The 16,976-nt window shown below is 36.2% G+C and overlaps 1 protein-coding gene across 1 annotated transcript in view; it reads left to right on the forward strand.

The window, feature by feature from the left end:
* The window catches only part of LOC106143113 (endonuclease/exonuclease/phosphatase family domain-containing protein 1), a 30,544-nt gene that overhangs the window by 1,186 nt on the left and 12,382 nt on the right, over nt 1-16,976 (forward strand). Inside the window, exons 2-5 of the mRNA XM_013345107.2 lie at nt 1,435-2,083; nt 3,529-3,678; nt 7,333-7,469; nt 16,784-16,948. Of these exons, the coding sequence (XP_013200561.1) occupies nt 1,435-2,083; nt 3,529-3,678; nt 7,333-7,469; nt 16,784-16,948 (1,101 nt within the window). The remainder of the gene's footprint in view (nt 1-1,434; nt 2,084-3,528; nt 3,679-7,332; nt 7,470-16,783; nt 16,949-16,976) is intronic.

The following is a 16,976-nucleotide window of genomic DNA, read 5'->3' on the forward strand; positions in this document are numbered from 1 at the left end:
TTGCAAAAGATTTGTTTCTTTTATAACTATGTACCTACTTACTATTTTCTTGTTACTGTGTAAATTTTTATGCAATAAAGATATTACAAACAAACAAATTAAATAAATTGTCAGTTAGCACATAGTAGGTCAGGTCAAAACACTAATTTTAATTGCATTTTTTATTACTGATTTGACCTCACTTTGCCTGATCACCAGCATATGAGATGCAAGATTAAACTTGCATACTCAAATGTTGCCTTTTTCTCTTGCATTGAAAATCATTAAAATACCTTAAAAAAAATCCAAATATGGAATAGCCAGAACAATGATTTTAGTATACTTTTGTACATACATGTTACCTCTTTCAGTCTCTTTTATCATGTGTGCTGAAAGAGATTTTTTACTCTAATACATGAATTGCAGCACTTGTGTTGAAGAGTGGCCTGTGTTCTATATATACATATGGTCACGTTTATATCCATTGCGGGGTAGACAGAGCCAACAGTCTTGAAAAGACTGAATGGCCACGTTCAGCTATTTGGCTTAATGATAGAATTGAGATTCAAATGGTGATAGGTTGCTAGCCCATCGCCTAGAAAATAATCCCAAGTTTGTAAGCCTATCCTTCAGTCGCCTTTTACGACATCCATGGGAAAGAGATGGAGTGGTCCAATTCTTTTTTGTGTTGGTGCCAGGAACCACACGGCCTGTGTTCTCATTTCAATATTTCCTTACTTGGATGGATATAATAATAATAATAAATGTTACAGGTATAAATACATAAAAGTATACTTAAATGAAGACATCATTAATCATTATAACCACATTTCATGTCGGAATTTCTTTGTAGGAAAAAGTTCAAATACAAGTTACCATGAACATGTTATTGCCAATTCAAAATCAAATTTAAATATTCGGCCATTACTCACTTATCTTGATAAAGTCTACATAACAGTTTATAGCTTTAGTGCCAACAATTAGGCAGAACAATGAACAATAAAACTAGCTGTTTTTCCTCTAAGTGCTCAAATTGCATAGACCTTGAATTATATTCCTGATATGAAAAAATATTACTACATAGCTTAATTAAGTGGACTTCTGTAAGTTTTTCCACTTAATTAAGCTAAACTCTGTAGTTTGCACTTATTTAAGGTATTGTATTCTTGAACTTGCTTATCACTACTAAGAAAGTTTAAGCTCACAAATTATTACTGACTTCATCAAGTCAAAATTTGTTTGAGATTTGGGCTTACTATTATAGAAAATTACATTGTATGATAGGGAATTTGAGTTAAGTCTAAAAATAAAAAAAAAATACTATCCCACTTGGACTTTGTATCTATCTTTTATTAGATCAAATGATGCTACAAGGCTTGGGAGGGTCTTTAAAATTTATGAAAATAGTTTAGATACAACAAAATATGTCCCATTGAATTTATTTTTTATTTTTAGGGCTAGGAGCAGAGAAATTGGAGTTACTCAGGCCAGAAATATGTATAAAAAAACAGTTGTCACGGGCAAGCTCGTGCACGCAGTCTTTGGACAGCATCAGGACTTCCGGAGAGAGTCGACTGTGCTCCATAAACTCTTCCAGTGTATTCCAACTGCAGTGCGTACCGGGCCTCAACCAGGAGATAGCAGCGAACATCGTAGACTACCGCAACAAGAAAGGCCCGTTCAAATCTTTAGATGACTTAATAAAAGTACGAGGAATGGACACAGTGAAGTTGTTAACGGCTAAACAGCACTTGAGTCTCGAGTCGAGGAAGTGTGAAAGCATGCAGATGCTAACAAATGGTCATGTGAATGGTTGGGACGCGTCTCCATCGATCAGCCATGTTTTGATGAACGGTTCAATACCAAAGTCCAAATTTTCCTTTCCGAAGTTACCAAACGGATTTGCATCGGCTCCTGTTGATGACATATTGGAGTTGCTGTCTGCGTATTCGCACAGGCCGTTGTTGGAAGACGTGTTCACGTATGAGAGGCACGGGGTGAGGTGCTGTAGGATAGCGTCGTGGAACCTGCACCAGCTTAGTTTAGATAAAATCAAGAATCCCGGTGTCAGGGAAGTCGTGTGCCTGACTATTTTGGAAAATAAGTGAGTATTACGAGTTTATCGATTATTTTCATAATTACCCCCAGACCATCGTTTTTCCGGTTGCATGTTCCTGATAAGGAGCTCAGGTACCGGGCATGACAATGTCTCGGAAGTAGGGTAAGTCGGGTAACTATTTGATCTCATCATGTTACCGGCTGTTTTATCCCACTCCGCTGTTAGTTTCAAAACTCAGGTTAAACTCGGCTGACTTAACAGTTTCTGTAAAGCGATTGTTCATTACATTTCTAGTATATGCTTATCATTATACATTATTACAAGTCATTAAAGAGTTGAACAATCCATTCCTATCATTATTGTGGAACTAATTAATAATAATTTAATTGCTAGGCGGAGCTATCAGCCGGTATCAATAAATTAATGTTTAGTTATCTAAATATATGTTAAATTAGGTAAGCGGCTGCTATGACATGTCGTACTACCGGATATATGAGGTCAGAGGTCTGTTAACACTTTTATTGTTTTCATACCTATACTATTGTGATAAATAGTAAAGATTTATAATTTCTGTTTACAAAGAACGAGCTCAAACTCTTCCTGATTATTGAAATTTGACACAAAAATAGAATATCCAATCATACATATGCACATACAATCACGTCTATATAACTTGTGGGCTAGACAGAGCACTTGGGCGGTTTTTTTAGTGGCCTACCACGAGATGCCCAAAAAAAAACAAAATCTCTCATTGTGAACCAATATCGCTCATGGACTGCAGAAAACCTAGCTGTTGTACCTAGTGTGTAACCAGTTAGCTGGTGCATATAAGGCGACGGATTAAAGAACGCCATTAGCATGGCCGGTGCGTACTCTATAAATGGAACACTTAACAGGAAATACTCGTATGAATATTAAACTTCCTCAAAGGAAAGGATAACCTTTTTAAAATCGACCTTGCTTGATTGCCGACGATTGAAAACACTATGAAAAACAGTATGTTTGTTTTGGGACGAATTGATAGAATAATATATGGATTAAAATTATTCCATTACCGTGTTGATCCCGGCAGAAAAAAAGTATAGGACCACTCCACCTCTTTCCCATGTGTGTCGTAAAAGGCGACAAAGGAATAGGCTTATATGCTTGGGATTCTTCCTTTAGGCGATGGGTTAGCAACCTGTCACTATTTGAATCTCAAATCGATCGTTAAACCAAACCGCTGAACGAGGCCTTTTAGTCTTTTGAAGGCTGTTGGCTCTGTCTACGCTGCAAGGTATAATAAAGTGATTATATGTATGTGATATTTTTCTCTGATTCTCCAGACTCTTGGATATTCTATTTTATGTACCTACCTACATAATATATTACATGTTACTACCCGCAACTTCGTTTACGCGAACACCACGAGAAGTTTGACCCCGGATCAAATATTTTTGACCTCAGGAACTGGATATGTAGGTAACTCATGAGTACAATTCTTTCAACAGGTTATCGCTTATAGCCATCCAAGATGTTGTAGACAAAGGGGCCTTGAAGGAGATCTGTGATGAACTGAACAACGCCGACTTAAGACGAGTGAGGGAGTGCAAGAGTAATAGCAGGAATTGGCAGTACTGCATACCGGACGGTGGGGGGAGGTGAGTTGGTTTATTATTAACTAGCTGTGCCCGCGACTTCATCCGCGTGGAATAGTTATTTGGGGCATCATTGAAGCCCTCAAATATGCCCGTTTTTTTTTCACATTTTCCAGTATTTCTTCGCTCCTAATAGTTGCAACGTGATGATTATAGCCTAAAGACTTCCTCGATAAATGGTCTATTCAACACAAAAATAATTTTTCAATTCGAACCAGTAGTTCCTGAGATTAGCGCGTCAAACAAACAAACAAACTTTTCAGCTTTATAATATGAGTATAGATTTGATTATAACGAAATTAAAGAGAGTGCTGCAGTGCAGTTTGTTACCGCTTTTCCTGCACTGACGCTTTGGAAGCGGCAGTTAACTTAATTTATTTGACGTCAACCAATGTGATGACAATTATTAAGTGATATGAAGTGTCCTATAATAATTAATAAAAATTTTGAATTTGAATACGTTAAATCAAAGAAGTAAAAGTTGTATGAGTTCGTTAACCGGTTGAAAGGATATCCATTGATATTCAACGAGGTGTGCCGTGTGGTTCCCGGCGCCAATATAAAAGCAATAGGACCACTACATCTCTTTCCCATGGATGTCGTAAAAGTCTGAGGGTTACATTTATAAACCTGGGATTCCTCTTTTAGGCGATGGGCTAGCAACGTGTCAATATTTTAATCCCAATTCTTACAGTAAGCCTATCAGTCTTTCAAGACTGCTGACTCTGTCTACCCTGCAAGAGATAGACGCGATCATATGAGTAAATTAATATATTCAACGAGGTAAAGTCGCCAGTGTGATAATTAACAAAATTAGTTATGGTTAATTACTATTAATGTAATCTTTAGGGTTCCATACCTCAAAAGGTACAAACGGGACCCTATCACTAAGCCTGTCCGTCCGTCTGTCAGTCAACAGGCTGTATCTCGTAAACCGTGATAGAGAGTTGACATGTTCACAAATGATGTATTTGCGCCATTATAATAAAATTTAAAAAAAAAAACATTAACGACTCTTCTGATGACGATATGTAAATTCACTACATAAAAAAAATCTTGTTCAGGAGATGAAACGGACAGAAAGTCAAACACAATGACTGTTCCCAGCCCGTGTAATACCTATTCATTGTTAAAATCTCAAATCGATGTTGCTATTGATCTTACGGATCCATTGTTTAAACTCAATGAAGACTCGCGACCCATGAATGTGATTGAAAAATGATAAATCAATATTGATAAACAACATACATGCATATAGTCACGTCTATATCCCTTACGCGGTAGACAGAGCCAATAGTCCCGAAAGAATGGCTACGTTCAGCTGCTCGGCTTAATGTTGGAATTGAGATCCAAATAGTGACAGGTTGCTAGCCCATCGCCTTAAAAAAAGGATCGCAATTTTATAAGCCTACCCTTTAGTCGCCTTTTACGACATCCATGGAAAAGAGATGGAGTGGTCCTATTGTTTTTTGTATTGGTGCCGGGAACCACACGGCACAACGATTAATAAACAACGTTTGATAATAAATGCTAACATCAAACATAGTGCCGTGTGGTCGGTTAGAATAAGACTACTTTATATCTTTCTTATTGATGTCGTCAAAGACGACTAAGGGTTAGGCTTAAAAGCTTGGTATTTTTTTAGGGCGATGCGCTAGCAACCTGTCACTATTTAAATCTTAATTCTATGATTTAGCCGAACAGCTGAACTTGGCCTGTCAGTCTTTTAAAGACTGTTAGCTCTGCCTGCCCCACAAGGGATGTAGACGTGATAATATGTTACGTTTTATTTTATGTGACATATACCCTGTCTGTAATGATACCGACGTGAATAGTTAATGCTCTCATCTGAATATCGGAACATATCGATTTCAGCTTAACGATGTTTGTCGTTGAATTCTTTATGCAGTCGATAACACAGAATAAATTATAGGACTAATGCATATAGCGGACATGCAAACACTTCCGTTGTAAAGGCCGGTTAAGGGCTTATTAAGAGTATCAGTCAACGGACCTCAGGTAGCTTAAGAAAAATATTACAATTTAAGACAATTTAAGAAAAATTAGTGCCGTGTGGTTCCCGGCACCAATACAAAAAAGAATAGGACCACTCCATCTCTTTCCCATGGATGTCGTAAAAGGCGACTAAGGGGTAGGCTTATAAACTTGGGATTCTTCTTTTAGGCGATGGGCTAGCAACCTGTCACTATTTGAATCTCAATTCTATCATTAAGCCAAATAGCTGAACGTGGCCTATCAGTCTTTACAAGACTATATGCTCTGTCTACCCCGCAAGGGATATAGACGTGATTATATGTATGTATATATAAGATAATTTCAAGCACTTATTTTTGCCTGTTCCCGGTTGCAACCTCCCATTCTGCTTCAGAGACAAGGCCCAGAGTTCGCATTCCGACATTTCTCTGTGCTTTGTGCGGTATACATACATACATACATAAATAAAACCACGACTCTTTCCCGGAGGGGTAGGCAGAGACTACCTCTTTCCACTTGCCATGATCTCTGCATATTTCCTTCGCTTCATCCACATTCATATAACTCTCTTAATGCAAGCTCTTCGGTTTCGGGTACTCTTGACCTGAACCTTTGCCAGGACGTCCTTAATTTGATCTTAATTTCCTTTGTCCGGTATATTTAGATAGATTTAATATAGAAAACTATTTTCAAATTTTGTTCCCTTTGCGGCCTCTTTGGCGCAGCGGTAGTAAGCTTGTTTGTTTGTATGTAAACTCTTTATTGCATATATAAATAAATATAACAAAACAGTTATTGGATTTAGAAGAATATGAACAATGGTAAATACATTAGAAAGTGATGGAGTGGTCCTATTATTTTTTCTCCTGGTGCCGGGAACCACACGGCATGACATGCCGTACACGTACTAATAATAAATAAATTTGTAGAATCTTCGAGAAAACGTTTTATTTAATTATTATTTTTAGTGTTTTTAACTTCACACACTTGATCTCCATTCCATCCATAGATGTCTCGTTGTCATAGATGTCGTAAAATGAGACTAAAGACTTATCCCAAATTTATTATGCCTATGCCTAATAAACGTGGCAATTCTTCGATTGTCACTATTACTGTGTTTCTAAATTTTGTTTGATCATCACTTAAGTAGTGTTTAAATAAAAGTTATCAATAAATTAATTCAAGTTTAAATTCATCTTAAGGAGAAACTGGGAATCATATATGCCTAGTTTAAAAAAAAAACGTTATCAATAAATTAATTCACGTTTAAATTAATCTTAAGGAGAAACGGGGAATCATATATAGTTTGAAAAAAAAAACGTTATCAATAAATTAATTCAACTTTAAATTAATCTTAGGGAGAAACTAAGCTTTATACATATATAGTTTAAAAAAAAACGTTATCAATAAATTAATTCAAGTTTAAATTCATCTTAAGGAGAAACTGGGCTTCATATATACTTTAAAAAAAAACGTTATCAATAAATTAATTCAACTTTAAATTAATCTTAGGGAGAAACTGGGCTTCATATAAAATTAAAAAATCACGTTATCAATAAATTAATCCAAGTTTAAATTAATCTTAAGGAGAAACTGGAAATCATATATTACATTAAAAAAAAACGACATCAATTAATTAATTCAACTTTAAATTAATCTTAGGGAGAAACTGGGCTTCATATACGACTCCGGGGAGACAATCACGGTGGAAGCAGTTGAAGAACCTTCGGAAGATGTTGGAAGGCTTCTGGAAGAAGTGGCTCATATGGACTGCGAGCTGGTGAATGTCTCTGCACAGGGTAAGTGAATTTACTCGGAAAAACTAGATTTTACATACATACATATTGTCACGTCTTTATCCCCTGCGGAGTAGAGAGAGCCAGCAGTCTTGTTAAAACTGATAGGCCACGTTCAGCTGTTTGGCTTGGTGAAAGAATTGAGATTTAAATAATGGACTTTACTCGCATAAACTAGATTTTACACACATACATATTATCACATCTATATCCACTGCGGGATAGACAAATAGTCTTGATAAAACTGATAGGCCACGTTTAGCTGTTTGGCTTAATGATAGCATTGAGATTTAAATAGTGACAGGTTTAAGAAATAAAAATAAAGTAATTATTAAAAGAGATTGCTCCCATACAACAGACATATTTTTTTTTCTTCTAAATGAACAACAAATTAATGTGTCGAAGTCCAAAAAGATAAATTTAACAAAACAGTGTCACAGTTTCTCCTTGAAACGTTTTGGGTGCGTCGCCGTGACGAGTCGTAATCGGATTATGTCGATTATGTGTCTAAATTCTTTATTACATACAAAAAGAAAAGAGTAGAAAAAACGGTACAAAGGCGAGTTTCTCCCTAAGTTGTATGTCTAATATCAAAAGTGACTCTTACTTTTATATTATACATACATACATTTAATCAGGTATATATCCCTTGCGGGGTAACAGAGCCTACAGTCTTGAAAAGACTGATAGGCCACGTGTAGCTATATGGCTTAATGATAGAATTAAGATTCAAATACGAGTAGTGACAGGTTGCTAGCCCATCGCCAAAAAAAAGAATCCCAAGTTTGTAAGCCTATCCCTTAGTCGCCTTTTACGAAATCCTATTCTTATTTGTATTGGTGCCGGAAACCACACGGCATTGCCTATTCTATTTAAGTTTGATTTACGTATCTGCTATAGGGAATCAGTAAATTACCGTTCTTTGTCACAAAACACAATAAAAAATAATTAGTTCAGACTAACGCACTAAATTTGAGTGACCACTTATACCTAAAGTTGATTTTCCGAGTTTTAATCGTGTTTAAATCCGACATGATTCGCACATCCCAACGCGCCTCGGTGATTCACTAAACCCAGTGCTAAAGAAGATAACTCGATTATATAGATTAAATGCGTTAATAGATGATTCACAATGAAATAAGCAAATTTACACACGTCAAAATGATACTGATGTAGGCAATGGGCTGGCAAACTGTCATTATTTCAATTTCAATTCCATTATTAAGCGATATATACATAGATGAACGTGGCTTTTCAGTGTTTCAAGACAAATTGGGTCTGTCTACCCCGCAAGGGATATAGACGTGACTATATGTATGTTGCTCATATTCCATCATTTGCTTGGCATCGCGCTTGCTAACTCTCTTGGCACTTTTCAATCTTACAAGACTTTTTGCTGTGTCCACCCCGTATGGGAATAAAGACGTGATTGTATGTAATTAAATTTTGAAAAAAACACATATCACTTTTTAAGGATTCGTATACGAGTACGCATTCGGGCGATAAATCTACTTCAGTATTCGGGATAATATGTCGGATCATTTAGGCTTATAAACATGGGATTCTTTTTTAGGCGATAGGCTAGCAACCTGTCACTATTTGAATCTCAATTCTATCATTAAGCCAACTGAACTTAGCTGAACGTGGCCATTCAGTCTATTCAAGACTGTTGGCTCTGTCTACCCCGCAAGGGATATTAGACGTGACCATATGTATGTATGTACATATGTATCATTTAGGACATGTTTCGTGTTCGCTCGCAATTTGCCACATTTTGCTCATATGCGGCTGTAACTATGTGGAATAACTGCCTGCTTATATCATAGGTAACATAAATAACATACATACATACATATAATCACGTGTATATCCCTTGCGTGGTAGACAAAGCCTACGGTCTTGGCCACGTTCAGCCGTTTGGCTTAGTGATAGAATTGAGATTCAAATATAGACAGGTTGCTAGCCCATTTGTTTTGCGATAAATACAGTTCATCAGTACTTATTTGTCTGTCAATGGCGGTTGATTGATCCTCTTGAACCTGGTTTATTGATCTACAATTAACTGTTCCAATCGCCAGGCACAATCCAGTCTAGACTCTCCGATAGGTATACCTACGTTTCTGTTATCTTTATAATTAAAAGATCTAATGTTTATAACGATAGTGATTATCGATATTACGTTACGTTACTAGAGTTATTTGTTGCTGGGATGGGATACGTCAATGCAATACCATTTTAGTCTCATATTGTTTGCGTAGGAATTGAAATATTTTGAGAAAATCTTGTTTGTATGTAAGCTCTTTATTGCTAATAAAATAAATATAACAAACTAGAGGCCGCCCTACCCCGCAAGGGATATATGTAGACGTGACCATATGTATGTATGTATGTAGAGGCCGCCCGCTACTTCGTCCGCATGGAAACCCTATCAATCCCGCGGGAACTCCGCGATAAAAATTAGCCTATATGTTATTCTGGGTCTTCAACTACCTACATACCAAATTTCATCGTAATCGGTTCAGTAGTTTTTGCGTGAAAGAGTAACAAACATACATACTGACGTACTCACAAACTTTCGCATTTTTAATATTAGTAGGATTACAAAACTGTGCCGGCCAGGGCATGATGAGAAAAGAACTATTTCTGATTAGCCTGGGTCTTGGATGTTTATCTATATAATAATTTTTTATAAAATTTAGTGTCGTTGAGTAAGTATCTCGTAATACAAGTCTCGAACTTACTTCGAGGCTAACTCAATCTGTCAAATTTTTCCCGTATATAGGTATTTATAAATTTATAAAAAGAAAATGTTTTTCAAAAGCTTACATAACCAAGCGGAATTTTTTTGAGAGCGCGGCATTGTGTATACCTACCTATTGCGTACTTACTTAAAAAAAAACTCGTTTCTTGTTTTATTGTTGTAGTTGCGTGCCGTTGTCGTTGATAACGATAACATTTTGTTTTAGCTGGCCAAACAGACCGACTACGGGGTAGACGAACAATGTCTACAATTATAAACAAGTTCATGTTGTTTTTGATTGCTTTAAAATCATATAGTGTGTGTCTCATTAGGACTACCGAATATTTACTGAATAGGACAAAAATATGTAATAATAAAAATTGACTATTAATGAAATCGAAACAAAAAAGAATAATAAACTAGCTGTGCCCGCGACTTCGTCCGCGTGGAATAGTTATTTTGGGCAACATTGAAACCCTCAAGGATGAATAATTTTCCCCGTTTTTTTTTTCACATTTTCCATTATTTCTTCACTCGTAAAAGTTGCAGCGTGATGTTAAATAGCCTAAAGCCTTCCTCGATAAATGGTCTATTCAACGCAGAAATAATTTTTCAATTCGAACCAGTAGTTCCTGAGATTAGCGCGTTCAAACAAACAAACAAACATACTCATCAGCTTTATACTATTAGTACCTACCTATAGATATATAAGAATTTTCACGCGTTCTTTGGTACCTTTTATTCTAAAGTGAGATAACATCGTGGTAGACTCTTGTTCAAACATTTCACTCATTATGTCAAAAGAAGCCCTATTGGGTTTATTCCAGAAGTTAAAATGTTTCTGAGTTGCGTCACATTATCTCGAGATTATTATAATCAGCGCGGATAAGTTTCAGTCGTTTGGTAAATTCTCAGCGTGACGGCGTCGCGTAACATGTAATCACAGTTCACTGTCAAACAACGTGATTGTTACATATGTAATTTCAGAGAGTCGGTGTCTGAAAATTAAATATAAAAAACAAGCTGTGCCCGCGACTTCGTCCGCGCGGAATAGTTATTTTGAGCATCATTGAAGTCCTCAAGGAGGAATAACTTTCCCCGTTTTTTTACACATTCTCCATTATTTCTTAGCTTCTAATAGTTGTAGCGTGATGTTAAATAGCCTTCCTCGATAAATGGTTTATTCAACACAAAAATAATTTTTCAATTCGAACCAGGAGTTCCTGAGATTAGCGCGTTCAAACAAACAAGATGTTGAGATTCAATAAAGGCAGTCACACAAAGTAGTAAACAATGTAAGACTAGAGGTTGCTCGCGTCAAACGAAAATTCCCAATAATTCCCGTTCGCGCGGCTATTTTGGGAAATTCTCTCTTAGTGCATCCCTTAACCACATAAGGAACTTATATGGCAAATTATAGGTCTCAGACTCTGCCATTTTGGCTTTGCGCTGTCTGTCAGTCAGTCTCTAACAGAAGAGTTTTATATACTCGTATATATTGATAAGGAACATGGAATATACATACTTAAATTGAACAAAATCGATCATAAAATAATCATTAGGTATATTTTGAAGAACATTAATTGTTCAGAATTTGAAATGCTACTAACTGAAATGTCCTTTGATTTTATTATAATTAGATAACAACGCTGTCGTATACCGATTTGACGTCATTCTTATGTCAATCTCTTTGTTACTATGTACCTACAAAAATAATTTAATCATAATTTTGTTTTATTTGTCATTGAGTGTATTATGCTGTCAAATTGCCGAACGTGGCCTATCAGTCTCTACAAGAGTGTTGGCTCTACCCCGCAAGAGATATAGACGTGTCTATCCTATTTATTTATATATGTACTCTGCTCTAGACTTCGCTCCACGATAGTTTTCTTAATCGTGCACCAAGCGATTTTGATGATATTTGGCACGGAGACAGACAAAATGTAAACCACAAAACAAAGAACAAGAGTGAATATAAAATTTCACGGCCTCTGTGACGCAGTGGGACGGGTTCGAATCCCGGCCAGGGTATGATGGAAAACGAACCTTCTCTGATAGATATTTATCTATATCAGTACTTATTTAAGCCGATGCGGTTTTGCACGATTAGCATTCACACATTTAAACTTTCTCTTGAAATACACTATCTATAAAAAAAACTGCATCAAAATCCGTTGTGTAGTTTTAAAGATCTAAATATAAATACAGACATAGGGACATATATGCCGTATGCTTCCCGGCACCAATAAAAAAAAGAGTAGACCGACTCCATCTCGTTCCCATGGATGTCGTAAAAGGTGACTACGTGATAGGCTTATTGGGATTCTTGGGATTCTTCTTTTTGGCGATGGGCTAGCAACTTGTCACTAATTGAATCTCAATTCTATCATTTAGCCAAACAGCAGAACGTGGCCTATCAGTCTTTTCAAAACTTTTGGCTCTGTCTACCCCGCAAGGGATATAGACGTGATTACATGTATGTATGTATGTATAGGGACAGACGCGGGAAGCGACTTCGCTAACTGTCTATTAATAGTGTTCTTGAGTTAGTATCTCGTAACACAAGTCTCGAACTTACTCTGAGGTTAACTCGATCTGTGTAATTTACCCGATATACTACTCTGTCAAGAAAGTAGCAGGAAAAGATCAATAATACACAAACTGTTTGTTATTCATCCAAATTTATTTTATCACCTTCAAAATATGCTCCTTTAGAAACGATACACTTACGCCAACGAATAATCCAATCATCAAAACATTTTTTAAACGCTGTTTCCGGAATTGAGGTCAGTTCTCGCCGCGAATTCTCTTTTATGTCTTCTACCGATTGAAAACGGGTGCCACGAAGTGGTAATTTGAGTTTAGGAAAAAGAAAAAAGTCGGCTGGAGCCATATCTGGTGAATATGGTGGTTGCTCGATGGTATTTGTTGAGTGTTTGGTTAAAAATTCGTTCACAATGATGGCCTTGTGCGAAGGTGCATTATCATGGTGCAAAATCCAAGAATTTTCTTTCCACAAATCTGGCCTTTTTCGTCGGATTTGCTCTCTTAAACGCCGCATAACACTCAAATAATATTCCTTATTTACCGTTTGACCTTCCGGCAAGAATTCCGAGTGCACAACACCGCGATAGTCAAAGAAAACAGTCAACATGACTTTGACTTTTGAACGACTTTGGCGTGGTTTTTTCGGTTTCGGTTCAGTTGGAAGGCGCCACTCCGAAGCTTGTTGACTAGTTTGCATGTCAAACTCGTAAACCCACGTCTCTTCACCAGTAACAATGCGTTTCATGAATGTTGGGTCGGAATTGACTCGTTCTAGCATGTCCTCAGCGACTCTCATGCGATTGAGTTTTTGAAAAAAATTCAGGTCTTTTGGGACTAGCCGAGCGGCAACATGTTTCATACCCAAATTATTAGTTAAAATGGTACGGATCGACTCGTGAGATACAGAAAGTTCGGTGGCTATCTCTCTCAAAGTTGAATGAGGATTTTCAGTCACTATTTCCTTCACTTTTGCGATGTTAACTTCAGTTGCAGATGTTGATGGCCTACCAGAGCGAGGCAAATCTTCCATCACATCTCGACCGCTTTTGAACGCTTTGTACCACTCATAAGCACGAGTTTTTGATAAAGTCGATTCACCGTAAGCCTTCTGTAACATTTTCAGTGACTCCGAACACGATATTCCATTGGCAATGCAAAATTTAAGACAAACTCTTTGTTCGATGTTTTTATCCATTATGAAATTAGCAATACACACTAGATATGATATAACTAAAAATAGCACTGTATTTAATGTAAACAACAGATGTGCCAATCTAACAACAACAAAAAAAAACAAAAATTTGAATTTGGAACCATAAATAAATAATCCATTCCCGATACTTTTCTGACTGAATGTATATATATATATATATATATATATATATATATATATATATATATAGAAATTTTGCCCCTACGGGAGAGAAGTACAGTCAAAATGTATGCACTTTAGGTAATTCAATAAATGACACGGAATTGAGCAATCTCGTCACGGTGTGATTTGAAAGTCCTTCATAAATCAATATTAAATCAATTCTTGATGATGACTCGTTTATACAGCATATTGTTAATTGTGATCAGTTGTGCAGAACGTCCTACAGCTTTGCAGGTTATTATTACGAATGTCGTAGAGGTCAAATTTGATTGTCTCGATTGCATTCAATTACAGTGGTGGGTAATGGCATGTTCACACTGAAATAGCAGTACGAGTATGTATTTTTTTATTACATAAGACAGCTGAAAATGCTTAAGGTGATGTAGATGTTTTTCGAAATATTTATGTTTTGAAAACCTTTTTTTATTATGTTGCAATTCTGTCACAAAAATATTTTCGTTAATTTTATAAAAATATGGGATATTTTGACTTATTTGTCATAATAAATTTGCTGATAAATAAGACGCTTGGTCTGATATGGCAACATTACAAATTATTGACAGAGACAGAATAAGAAACATGTTAATAATTTTAATAGTATTTAAGAAATTTAAATAAATAAGTGAATTAAATTTTATTTTTGACCTGTCAGTTTTACAGTAAAACTTTTTTATTTATCGAGTAGACGATATATGTATTAATATTACATATTATCTATACTATTATAATTAGTTTATATATCTAGTAGTAGTATTTAAGTGCCCGAAAAGGAGTGAAAATAAAACAATGTTTATACTTTTTCCATTATTATATATTTCGTTTATAATAACGGACTTATGTAATCATTGACTTTTGCCGTCACAATTACTGTGTCCTAGTGCGCCGGGCATTAAATTCATAACAGTGCAGTGAACGCGCATCTTTACAACGGCTGATTGCGCCCGATTCGCATATTAAGTTTGCTGGTTGCGTACATTAACATTATTACGCCTTGCCGCTGAAAGAAAACTGTTTCTTTTTTTTTTTGTTTCGAGAAAGTTCTAATTATTTTCAACGCACGTTCACGTAGGACCTAATTTTATACATACATACATACATATCATCACGTCTATATCCCTTACGGGGTAGACAGAGCCAACAGTCTTGAAATGACTGAAAGGCCACGTTCAGCTATTTGGCTTAATGATAGAATTGAGATTCAAATAGTGACAGGTTGCTAGCCTGTCGCCTAAAAAAGAATCCCAAGTTTGTAAGCCTATCCCTTAGTCGCCTTTTACGACATCCATGGGAAAGAGATGAAGTGGTCCTATTCTTCTTTTTATTGGTGCCGGGAACCACACGGCACCTAATTTTATTTTATCTTTAAATGTCCTGAGTTTTACACTAACACTCGCTTCACCTTTCACTTTTCCAACGGTCAGGGAAAACATCGTGAGGAAACCTGCACATTCAGTCAACTGGATATGTAACCATGATCGATCCAATACGGGTTAGGTTCCCATGCAAAGGTTGTGAAGGTTAGACGGGAGTCGCTTCGCATAAAAACCTGACTCTTTCAAACCAGGATCCATGGTCAAAGGCTTTCCACGGGCTCCTCTCCAGAGTGATGAGAGGATGCATCTGGGACTTAACTTGCTAGGAGGCAGACTTGTTTCACTTTTCAAAACATTGTAGGGTTGGGGGCTTTGTAAAATTTACGACTCCTAGACTATTTACTTAAGTTCTTATTATTCCTATAGTATTTCATTTTATATACATACATACATATAATCACGTCTATATACCTTGCGGGGTAGACAGAGCCAACAGTCTTGTAAAGACTGATAGGCTACGTTCAGCTATTTGGCTTTCAGATAGAATTCATTTTCATGGAATTTTTTTTTGTTTATTATTTTTTTTTTATTGTTTTATTTAAAATATTTATTTTGCTCTTCTAAAAATAAATTATAATTTTTTTTAAATTAAATATATTGATAGGTATTATTGTTTCATGAAAACTAATTATGAATCGGTAAACACCGTTAACAATGTGATTATTATTTTATCACGGCCTCTATTTGTAAGTGCGCCCTTGAGATTGAGACAGCACACGTGACAATTCCACTAGAAAATAACAATGGACATAGCAATTATAGTTATTACTTGATGACCACTATTTCCCTCTAATAGTTATTTAAATTTTTTCACAAGTACTTCTTGTTACCCGGCATAACTCTTAGTGCGGAGTGAGTTTCATGTAATAGTGGAATCACTTTTAAAACGTGAACGTGGCATATCAGTATTTTCAAGACTGCTGGCTCTGTCTACCCCGCAAGGGATATAGACGTGATTATGTGTATGTATGTATGTGTAATTTTAAATCTGATATAATTTTTATAGAAGCCATATTGGTTAAGGGAAAAGTTTCTACTTGTGCCATGTGGTTCTTTTTTTTGTTGGTGCCGCAACCTAAAAAAAAATAGGACCAAACCATTTCTCTCCCATGGATGTCGTAAAAGGCGACTAATGGATGGGTTTATTGTAACTTGGGATTTACCTTTTAAGCGATGGGCTAGCAACCTATTTGAATCTCAATTCTTTTATTAAGCCAAACAGCAGCAGCAATACGAATATTACAATTTTTGATGTTATATAATAAAAAATGTTTGTTTCCAGCATTCCGTATCTGCGCGCATACACTAGTAGCTATTAACGTGATCTGCTCCGACCGTCTCACTCCAGAAGACTGCTCCAGACTGCACAGGGTGACAGAACTATCTAGAACGTTGAACATCCAGGTTGCCGCAATGGGAGAGTTTTGGTCGTGGGACAATATAGAATGTGAGTAAATGCATTTTAACACCAGACG

The sequence above is a fragment of the Amyelois transitella genome, chromosome 2 (assembly GCF_032362555.1).
Source record: "Amyelois transitella isolate CPQ chromosome 2, ilAmyTran1.1, whole genome shotgun sequence".
NCBI classification, from domain to species: domain Eukaryota; kingdom Metazoa; phylum Arthropoda; class Insecta; order Lepidoptera; family Pyralidae; genus Amyelois; species Amyelois transitella.